Genomic DNA, 11,770 nt, shown 5'->3' on the forward strand with positions numbered 1-11,770 from the left:
CTATGGGCAGCTCGTTCCCGGCCCCCTGCTGTGCAGGACGAGTGACCCTGGGCACCATCATGTTCTTCAGACTGTCAAACCTCGGTGTCATCCCACCTCTGTAAGCGAGGTTTGGTCTTTTCTGTATTTGGAGTCAGTGGGATTGCCCCCATTGACTTCAAGCTGCCCCTGCTTGGGGAAGAGAGGTGTTTAAAGGTGGCAGGGTGCAGCCAGCCCTCTGACTGGCTGGTGCACAAGTGGAAAGGCTGGTTCAATAAATGCCTGTACAAACAAAAACCCCGCAGTGAGGTTTCTGAAACCCCACAAAGATTTTCGTACCTGTTAAGCTGGACTCCAGGCAGAGCAGGTAAAACTGTGACCATATGTAAAGCCTGTCCCTTGAAATGTGGTGTGTCAAGGTGTGTCCACGAGTATACTGGTCACTACCAGAAGTACTACATCGATGAGTACTGTAGTAGTAATGACTGCTACTTCACTAGCCTAAATGAGATTATTTCCCCAATATCTTCTGGCAGCACACAGGCTGTGATAAGCACTTGTTACCTGAAGAGTGTTTTTTTTAGTTCAGAATAAAAGGTTTAGTTTCTTGCTCTTTTGTCTTTTAAGCAGAATGAATTCAGTCAGGTTGTGATTGTTGATATTTGTTTACAGTGGGGAAATATCTCTCGTTGGTTAAAGTACGCCTCTGTCTTACAGATTGGATCACTCAAAAATCACTACCTGTTCAGACATAAAAGCCATCCAAGGCGGTCTCGACGAAGTGCCGTTCATATCACTAAAAGACTTTCTGATGATGAGCGGGTGAGTGTTGCATTTATTCTTTTTCATGCTCTCTGTTTATTCTCTCTCCTTATTGCTAGCTCTGTAATGAGGTCACAGGCAGGCTTTCCTTGCTTTGCAATTCTAATATATTCAGCCATCCACAGTTGTGCTGAATAATACTTTGTTATTCTCTCATTAACAGGAAGAATCTGACCCTCTCTTACCATATTTTTTGGCAAGTGCTTTCCAAATTAAGATTTAAGATATGCAGCATTGCAGAGGCTTGGAATTTGAGATGTCGATGTGTTGCTGCTGAAAATATGAACAAGGAACGTCAGGGCTTGATTCAAAGTAAAAATCCGTAGATGCAGTGAGTTTTATCGTGCAATTACCATGGAAATTAGGTTTGATTTAAAGTGCCTGAATGTTAAAAAGAAAAGAAGTCAAGGAAAAGGGCTGAGGTTTTGCTGGATTCGTTTCTGTGACAAGGTGAAGCTCCTTCTCAAGGGATCCATCTACATGTTCTAGGCTTGCAGTGTTTTGGTACACTGGGATCCCACTGCAGTCAGAGAACAGGAACCCTGGAGAGCCAGGGATCTAAGGTATGATCCGTTGGTGAAGCAGACTCCCCGTTTGTTTGACATTATTTGAGAGAGAAGCACGTCTGTTTGTAAACATACTGAAAAACTGGAGTGGATGGTGAATTTAAGCAAATGACCAGAATGCTGTCAGCCCCTCTTAAAACCAATTTCTGGCAAATTTCACAACAACAAAATTTGAATTGCAAATCAGCATTATTGCAGCAATCATTGCAAAAATATGAGAAGTCCTGTCCTGGTTTCAGCTGGGACAGAGTTACCTTCTTCCCAGCAGCTGGTGTGAGGCTGGTTTGGGTTTCTGCTGAAGGGAAGCTGATCACACACTGGTGGTTCGAGCTGCAGTGAAGGACAGTCAAGGATTTTCCAGCTTCTCTCCTGTGCCCGTGTCTGCAGGGGCAGGAGGAGCTGGGAGGGAGCACAGCCCCGGTTCCCAGCCCAGGATTCGACCTCAGGTTTAGGACTGAGACCAAACTGGCCAATGGTCTATTCCATACCATGCACATCATGTCCAGTATATAGGTGAGGCTCTGTCCAGAAGTTCTCTCTCTTGCTTTGGGTTGTCTCCCTCTGGGACACCCCTCTCAGGGCCGTCTCAGTTTCCTGGACACTCAAGCTCTTGTCTCCGTTCCAGAATCATGGTTTCGGGACTCTCCCTGCTCTGCGATTGTTAGCTGGGAAAGGGCTGAGCTTTGGTCATCGGGTAGTGAGCAGTGTCAGTGTGTGTCACTCATTTGTCTATTTGCATATATTACTGTTATTATAATTCTTCTTATTATTTCCAATATTATTGTAGTTAGTTACTAAATTGTTCTTCTCTCAGCCCATGAGTCTCTTTTTCCCTTCACCCCTCTAATTCTCTCCCCCATCTCTGAGAGGGGGGAGGGTGAGCGAACGGTGCTGTGTAAAACTACAAGTCCAAAACATGAAGCAACCGAGTTGAGAAAACTGGCAGTTTACCACATAAGGACAAATCACTTGAGAACAAGTAGTTGTTTATCTGGAGGTATAAGATGCAAATGTGTTATAGGAAGAAATATTCTCTGTGTAGCTAGGAGGTTTAAAGAAGGGGGTGAGACAGAGTATTTGTTTTGTCCATTCTGTTTCAAAACTGTACACTCCCATCTATCTCTTTGCAAACGTTGGTTTAACAGTTGAAGTCTTCTAGACGAAATTATTCTAAACTAGGGGTGTTCAAAACTGCAGCTTTAGTGTAAATTCGTGTTCTAATTTGTACACATACCTAAGATCAAATGTTCAGTGACATCATAGTGCAGTGTTCAGGAACAGAGTTTTGGTTGCAGTCCCTCCCTTTTTTGGACTTATTACATCAAATGCATCTCGTACGTGGGGAAGCATGACCATGGTTAACATTCCGAATTCTAATGTCATGAGTGGAATGGAAGCAGTTGTGTATGCACATTACTGCCAAACATTATTGCAGACTTAGATCCAAAATCAGAGCTTCAAAGTGCTGCAGGTGATTCGCTAAATTTACTCCAATTTCCCTTTTATTTACCATCTAGTATGCAAATGAACTGTGTGAATGAATGAGATGTAATTATGTCATTATGTTAAGTATATAAATACAAAGCAATCATGTAACACCGTGTAGTTACACATGGACCTTTGCTCTAAAGAGCTGCTCTTGTTCAGCAACAGCCTATTTAAAAAGATTTAAATTCAATCTTTAAAAAGGGAGAGAAAAGGGAATCCTGCTTTTGTTTGTATAATGCCTGCATGAATTTTACGGTATGTTAAGTGTGAAAGCTGGAATAAAACTTGGCTCTAATCTGAATATTTATCCACTTCCTATAGATGTCCCAGTGTTTGTTTTAAAACAGATAATAGCTGTGAATATATTGAAGGGACATAATCATCTGGTTCCCTAACTTCTTCCAGTATTTGCACTAATTTCTGAATCTACTTTCTTGCAAGAGACCTGAATCAAGATTATTTTCACTGCTGTATCTGTCGGGGTCTGGAGATTTGGCACAGGACCTTCAGCTTTTGCTGTAGATGGATGGCTGGAACCTCACCCAGTGACACTGCTGAGTGACAAACATTTAGCTTGTTTGTCTGACATATGTGCTTGGTAGTTTCAGCTCATTTCCCTCAGTCCAGTTGTCCACATTGAAAAAAAAATAACAAGCATGGAAGTTGTCAATTGTTAATTATTCTTGGGTGATGAAGAGGCCAAGCTTTGCTGTGTCAGGGGAGAGAGATAAAGGTAATTTCTCTAACCTGTGCACAAGTATGTATGGCCCTGGATATCAATAGAGCAGTCTAAAATACTTACACTTGCAGGGGTGTATTAATCTTCTGTGACTACCTTACGGTTTGTAGGAGTTTTAGCACTAAATATGTAGCGAAAGGAATAGCATTAAAGAGCTTTCAGTAAACATGCCTGGTGTAGCTACCATTTCTAAGGGTTTGTGTTCCTGTAGTGAACTTTCATGAGGCTCTCACTAGGTAATTGTATTTTAATTGAATCAGTACATTTTTTTAATGTTATAATTCCCGAGTCACTCTTGTTATTGTTTCGTATATGGTGACAGAGGTAAGGACCATAAAGCTGTTGGATTGCAGTAGAGGAAAATAATGAAATATCTTCAGACTTTTAAAGCAAGAGGTTAGATCCAAGGCATCCTCCACTTGAGGCTTATAGCAGGATCTGGGCAATCTACTGAACACAAATGTGCTTTGCTCATTTGGAAACTGGGTTTGAAAGCACCAGCTTGATCTGTGTCAGACTGACCGCCCAGGTACTAGCAATGAATAACATTTTATTCCCATTTCCAAAAGGAGTGCACAGCACAGAGAGAGGTGTCAGAGTCAGGATTTGATTTGAACAGGTTTTAGTAGTGCATTCCAGGGACTAAGTGGGGTACACTTTTAAAATGCAATGTGGTAACTTAGAGATTGCTGTGCCTGTGCACAAATGCTGTGCAACTCGTTCTATCAATGCATTAGCAAAACTGAAGCATTTTGGCTTTCAGTTGCCTGAAGTGGAATTATGCCAGTGATGAAGTTAGTCCAATATTCATAGCTTATTAATTCATCACCCTTCAAAACACCACTAGGAAGGAGACTTGAAGGTCCAGCTGGGCTATGAGTAACAGCATCATTAGGATTGCTAGACTAAAGCCAGAGATAATCTTTCTCCTTTCCTTTCAACTCCCCATAGAAATAGACGGGGATTAAGATGTAGGTAGGAGAAAGAAGCAGGCTGTGGTTTTGCTTGTTTTGGTAACCACCACTGTTAACCTCCTAACCGTACGGCATATTTGATATAAAAGCCTGCATTGTGTGGCACCCACAGGAGTTCTACTGTTAACTTAATGATTTTCCACGAATTGATTCTATAGTATTGTGATTTCACCAATTCCTCTTCCCCAAAGTACACTGTACTACGCTATGAACAGTCCTCCTCTGCATCCAACAGTGCTCATTTTGCTTTAGGCATCTAAATTTTGCTGTGTGAGGAAACCCCTTGTCCTCTAGGCTAAGAAAATACTAACCTACAGGTGCTTACTTGTCATATTCATTCAAATAATTGTAGGTGTCATGGGCAGAGCAGCAATATGAAAAAAAGCGGACTAAGCGTGCCACTGTGAGAGACTTGGCAGCAAATCTGTTCAATGATCCTATGTGGAATCAGCAGTGGTATCTGGTAAGAATTTTTTTTTTTGGTGGAACTGGGGATGGTGAATTTAACTTGTGCTGTCATCTGCATTATTTTAGTAGTGTCAGAGCGATTGTGCTGAAGGGAGTAAATGAAGAGTCCCTCTAATTAGCGTATGCTGTAAAAATGAGAGATCTCTCTGCATAATATTTCCAGGCAACCTTCTATTTTCTTTGAAGTGTCATTTTTACAAAGATTCTAAAAGCCAATTCAGGCAGTTGCTTAGGATGGGGGTTGGTATTAGAAAGTGTAACAGTTAAAAGCTACCTTTAGTATGATTTTAAAATATATGCTGTTGGCACTTAAGAAATGCCCTGTCATGCCTAAAGCTGACCATGTATTTCTTTATTAAAATTGGTAGTGCAGAGTGCATACTCCAGATGAAAACAAAAGCATATGCATGCATGTGACAAGCACCTTCAACCTCTTGGACTAGGATTTAAATAGAAGAGGGTCTGTACAGCCCACATGTTCAAAACCTCAAGGAAAAGGAATTTCCTGAGCTCTGTAGTTTCTATCTGCCTGTGACAACTCAGAAATAGGGTTGATCACTTATGTTTTATTTGGGTTTTTTTGAGAGTCTGTATACATCTAGCTGTACCTTCAGCTGAGGATTCGTTGCTTTCACTCAGAATAGGGATGGGATTAAAGGTGGACGTACCAAAACAAGAAGAAAGGTCAAGAAGAAATCATAGAATTACAGACTGGTTTGGGTTGGAAGGGCCCTTAGAGATTATCTAGTTCCAACCCGCTGCCATGGGCAGGGACACCTTCCACTAGCCCAGGTTGCTCAAAGCCTCATCCAGCCTGGCCTTGGCCCAAGTGGCTGAAAATACCTTTGTCTTCTTCAGTTCAACTTGGACAGAAGAGACCAAACTCTAGGTTTTTTTGCAATGCTTTGCCCTCTCTTTTGTTTTTTTGAGGTAGGAAGAATAAATTATAAACCGCATAGCATAAAATATTTCCATGAAGGTTCTTGCAGACTTCTTTTCAACATAAAAATGGCTATCTTTAATAATTTAACTTTTCTTTGAAGCTGACTATCTGTTTGCTTGTTTGCCTGTTTCCAGCAGGAAGCAGGAAGTTTCCAAGATGTCTGTATTGGATAAATACACAAACACAGACAGAGTTCAAAAAAGCAGTTTTGTGAAAAAAAGCAATGTCCTGCTCTCCAGGAGACATAGTTCCTTTTTCCACCTTTCTGTGGTTTTCACTTCTTTTCCTTCTAGTTTTCCCACATGAGAAACAGATATGTTATGTTACCCTTGTTTGCAGTGCACATTGAATTTTTTCTGATTAAATGCACAAATGTGTTAAATATTTTCTTCCAAAATATGTTCCTTGCCTTGCAGTAAATAACTTAGTATTACCTTATTATTATGATTTGATGGCAACATTTTTTAGCTCTATTCAGTGTATCTTCACACGTCACCAGAAAAAAAGGATTACTTGATGGATTCTAGAGAACAAAACATGAAACCTCAAATAATTCCCTGAACGGCAGCAGTCAGAAAAGAAAGCATAAAATGAAAGAAAGGTTATTCCCATAACAAATTTATCTTTCTAAGCCTCATTCTTTATGCAGCATTCCTTTGGAAACAAAGAAATTAAAAACCTGTGATCAACTAACGTAATTATGCACAGAGAAACAGAAAGAAAGCACTCTTTTTCACATCTGTGTTTTTATAGGGTTTGCAAGCAAGTTTTCTAAATTAGATGTATGTACTGCACATTTAATATTAGAGAGGAAAAAGAACCCATTTAGGAGCTACTCTTCAAAGAACTTGCTGTAGAAGAGAAGGCTATAGATGATTCATGCTTCCAGTTGATTTACCACAGGAACAGTAATGAGGGTAGCAAACAGAAACTTGTGATTCAGCACAGTTGTTCCTAACCAAACAACTGCCTTAATTGTTTTATCCATTAATTATTTTGCTCTGGCTAACTTGAATGTCAAAGGAGAACACATTTGGAGAGAATGCAGCTCACTGTACTGTGGTGTACTGCCTCGGCTTGTCATCAAGTGACAAAGAACAAACATTAGCAGGTCTGATTATTAACTTTGCGTTCCAAGGTTCATCAGTACGTCCCTACTATTCCCATGTTTCTGCTGCCTTTCTCCAATAAAAGCAAAATGCTCTATGTTCAGAGGTGGTCTTTAGCGATCTTCAAGTAATGGGGTAAATCTCTTAAGTGCTACAAGCATTTGGAGAAAGTTTTTTGTCTTTGCAGAATTAGAGGAAAATATACAACTTCAGGCTGGGATGGTTTAGAACACCTTTAAAATTACCTGTGTAGTGTAAATGGATAAAAATGTTGGCATATTTTAATCCTTTCTGTCCCCCAGCAAGATACAAGAATAATTCCATCCCTGCCCAAACTGGATCTCCATGTTATTCCTGTATGGCAAAAAGGGATTACAGGCAAGGGTGTTGTCATCACAGTCCTAGATGATGGCTTGGAGTGGAATCACACCGACATCTACACCAACTATGTAAGTTTGGGCATCAGGATGCTATATAATTAATTAATCAATTGTAAATTTGATATATAGACACTCTTCTCTGACTTCCTCTTTGTTGTGTAAGTTAGCTCCTACAGGACAGAGACTGAAATATTTGCCTTAGGCATAATTTGGAACCTGATCTGCATCACAGGAAGTTGAATGTTGCTTAGCAATGATAGTGGGCTGGTTTTTTTGTTGCCTTTTTTTCCCCTCTGTGGATTTTTCCCAGTTGTGTTTGTGTACAGTGGTTTAATGCTGAATTATTAAAAGCTCTGTGAAAAATTTATGGGATTGCAGCTTGATTGTTGTCAACACGAGGCACACCAAATAAATAAATACAGACTCCAGAACCCGTTTTGTTAAACATTTTAAAATGCATTTTCTCATTGTCTGAATTAATTCTGTTTTTATAAATGTAGGATCCAGAGGCAAGTTATGATTTCAATGACAACGATCATGATCCCTTTCCTAGATATGACCCAACAAATGAAAACAAGTAAGTAGCCTCCCAGCTGTGTGAAGAGAACAAAACAGTACATTATTAATTTGTCTGTTAGAACATGCCAACACAGAAATACAAGTATGTCTTGTATGACAACTATATAATGAAAGGAAATATTTGTATAACAGAATCACAGAATGGTTGAGGTTGGAAGGGACCCCTGAAGGTCATCTGGTCCGATCCACCTGCTCAAGCAGGGACACCTAGGGCCGGTTGCCCAGAACAACTTTTGAATATTCACAATGAAGGAGACTCCACAACCTCCCTGGGCGACCTGTGCCAGTGCTTGGTCTGCCTCATGGTGAAAAAGTGTTTCTTGTTGTTTGAAGGAACCTACTGGGTTTCAGTTTGCACAAATATTTGCACGTAACACTGGCACAGAAACACCAGAAACTAAGAAAATTAAATTCACAGATGAAGAGCTTAATAATCGTAATTTCCCTGTAATGTCCTGAATTTCTTCATATGTTTGTATATGTAAGGTACTGATATGTTTCTGTAAGCTGAAGGGAACAGTCTGTTCCTGTCACTGTGTGTGTTTCTAGAATGAGATATTCCTGTGCAGATTTTTGCTTCAGTTCTCTGCTTTGCACTGGGAATTTAAAAAGAATATGTCTCCCATGAAGGGCTCAGGAACAGACTGTGTCTTAGAGGAACCTACCAAGAAACCCATCCCTTCAGGTCAGCTTTTGTAGCTAAGGACGCTGTTTTCCAGTTTTGTCAGTACCTTTTGGAACAAAGAACAGCTTCTAGCTCAGTGCATGCAATCACAGGTGAAGTCATTCTTCTGAGCTGTCATGTGGGAATGACACACAGTCAGACACTGGAGGAAGTTACATTCACTCCCGGGACAATCTTTCTGTCTCTCCTGAGGTGTATGGAAGCTTTATTTAGACCAGATTTGGCCTAAATGTCCTCAAGGTGATAACCTCTGAAGTTTCAAAAGGCTTGAACCACAAGCAGTCACTTCACTTAGTGGACTTGTGTGTCTTGGAAGGAGAGAGGAATTTTGTATGATGTCTGTCTACAGCTACGTCTTTCATACTCTGTAGAGCATCTTGATGGGTTTGTCACACCTAGGCTTATCCATGGTTGTTCAGGGAGTGATTTTGTCCTTTGGAAACAGAAGAGAATGGACCTCTTTAAATGCCGTTGCACAGAAGAAGTCAATTCCTTAAACCAATTAGGATGCTGCTACTCAGTAAAAATCCAGTAGGAAAGTGCTGCACTGGTTCCCTATTGTCTTATCAGACAGTACAATAGCATCCTGAACATAAATCAGTGTATGGGGAAACAAACGATCAGTCAAAGGATAAATGTCCCATAAATAAGATGTTTGGAAAATGACATTTCTACCTTGTCACAGTGTTATTTAAGAACAAGAAGCCATTATCCTGTTGTTCCAATGACATTATCTCTTAAATCCACCTATACTACCTCTAATCTTTATTAATAAGTAAATGGAATCCGGCCCAGGAGCATTCAAACACTTCATTGAATAGCAATCTGTAGCATTAAATAATACAGCTCTTTTACAATTACACTTCCATCAAAGTTTTCTGTATTGCAGAATAAGAATCACCTATGGCAAAAATAATTGGATAGAAAATGGTTGGTTACAAGAAAAATTCAGCAATGATGAGGATACTTCAAAGGCTAACTTTCTGAAACCCAAAATAAATTCTGTCCTTAAAAAAGAGTATCTAAATATGTGATTAAAAAAAGACTTGTATCATATTTCTGTCTGAAGAAGTTTATCAGCTTCTTTGCCCCATGATTTTACACTGCTTTTGTGCTTTACTAAAATCTAGTATCTAATAGGTCTATGGACTTCAGCGTGACTTAGATTAGGTATTTATCATCTGGTCACGGTGATCCTTTGATCATTAAGTAGGTAAAACTATGTTGATGGAAGCCTAAGAGAAATAAGTATTTCTGTGCTATGTAGATAAAACTCAAAAGGTATTCAACAGCTGCATTACATTCATCTAAAGGAAGACTTCCACCAAATCAAGAAGGTCATTGATGAGTCTCTGTGTACATTACACAAAGATGTTATGAGATGTTGTTTATTCTTACTATATTTATTCAGGCATGGGACACGGTGTGCAGGAGAAATTGCCATGCAAGCCAACAACAGAAAATGTGGTGTTGGAGTAGCCTACAATTCCAAAGTTGGAGGTAAGTAAACAAAAATAATTAGATGTCTGATACGAATAGAAACCAGGCAGATCCTGTGAAGTGCTGAGTGTTTTCAGCTACTATTAATCCAAAAAATGAATTATTGGTCCTTCTCAGAGAGCGTCAGTCCTGAAGTATTAGGCTACAAAATCCTGTCTGGCCATGGTGCAGTGTTACATCTATATGACAGCATTTCTTGAATGTCAGTGTAGTCTCTGGAATTTGGTTATCAGATTATTATAAGTAGAATGTATAACAACAGCAATGACAATATACATAATAATAACATCAACAACAACCACCTACATTGTACCCAGAGATAAGACTGTATTTTTTTAAGGAATGATGCACTCACTTCTTATAATTGGTTATCCTGGAAGGGGGTGGCATGAGAGAGAAGAGTGATTGAGTAGAATGAAAGTAAGAATATCCAGATTTATACCCTCTCTTCCTTGCAGCATATTGTTTCCATCTACACAATTGCATCCGAAAGGTCACGTCAGTCAAGATATTAAAACTGCTGTGGTTTTTGTTTCAACAGCTTACTTCTCTGCTATCATCATAAGTTAATTTTGAAAATAAGTAGAGTCTTGCTTTCCCATCAATCAATATTGCCTTCTTTTTTAAGTGGTGACTAGAAGTTTAATCCATTAGAGGTTTATGAAATAGTCATGATCAAAGTATTAGTTGCAGATGGTTATTTAGCTCGGAGGAAGATACTTGTACAGTCCTAGCTTTCCCATTACTCCCTTTTTTCCTTTTAAACAAAGGGGTGATGAGTGGCAATTGACACCCATGACTGCCATTCCCACCTTTTCAGTCTTGTGTTTGTAGGTTCATAGATGTCAGCTCTGCAGTCTGCCTTTGCCCTAATGCATTATGCTGTCATGCTCTGTTTAAATAAAATATCTCACTCATAAGACAAAGATGCTAAATTTTTAAAGTGGGGCAGAATGGATGAAGCTGCAGAGATGTCTGAACTCCCGCTGTGCCCATATATTAAGGCACTTGCAGCTATGAAGAAGATTCTTCCACAGTTATTTGCATATGATCTGTGTTCATTTGCAAATGCAAACTACGTATCTGTGCGGGTTGATTGTCTAGAAAAGGAAAATAACAGGAGGAAAAGCAGTCCAGCAATCCAAATTACCCAGAAAGCTGCTTATAGCTGGGTGGGGGAGGAGGAGGAATGGAATTGAAAGAAACTGTAAGCTGTTCTATGCGACCAGCCTGATTGTTAGGGGTGTAACAAAAATATGTTCAAAGAGCAATGGAAGACAGGAGAAGTCTTCAAAAGATTCCGATAAATTTGGAGTGGCTAGACATTCGAAGGCTTTTTTGATGTTCCAAGCTATTCATTTCTTCACAGGCTGTTTTTCTTTTAAATCCATGAAGTGACACATTACATGCTTCTGTTCGACATTGGTTCAGGATGACTTCTTTAAGTGACTGTTTGCTTGTAGCAATTTATCCATGCTGGATAAATCCAGCAGCCCACAGCCAGTACCTCCTCTCTGATAGTCCGCAGTATCTGCTTT

The 11,770-nt window shown here is 39.7% G+C and overlaps 1 protein-coding gene across 1 annotated transcript in view; it reads left to right on the forward strand.

The window, feature by feature from the left end:
- Positions 1-696: 696 nt before the first annotated feature.
- Positions 697-11,770, forward strand: part of PCSK1 (proprotein convertase subtilisin/kexin type 1) — a gene marked incomplete at both ends in the record, with an annotated part of 18,667 nt that continues 7,593 nt past the window's right edge. Inside the window, 5 exons of the mRNA XM_010072905.1 lie at positions 697-801; positions 4,921-5,031; positions 7,391-7,537; positions 7,969-8,045; positions 10,144-10,232. Of these exons, the coding sequence (XP_010071207.1) occupies positions 697-801; positions 4,921-5,031; positions 7,391-7,537; positions 7,969-8,045; positions 10,144-10,232 (529 nt within the window). The remainder of the gene's footprint in view (positions 802-4,920; positions 5,032-7,390; positions 7,538-7,968; positions 8,046-10,143; positions 10,233-11,770) is intronic.

Source organism: Pterocles gutturalis, unplaced genomic scaffold (assembly GCF_000699245.1).
Source record: "Pterocles gutturalis isolate BGI_N339 unplaced genomic scaffold, ASM69924v1 scaffold21336, whole genome shotgun sequence".
NCBI classification, from domain to species: domain Eukaryota; kingdom Metazoa; phylum Chordata; class Aves; order Pterocliformes; family Pteroclidae; genus Pterocles; species Pterocles gutturalis.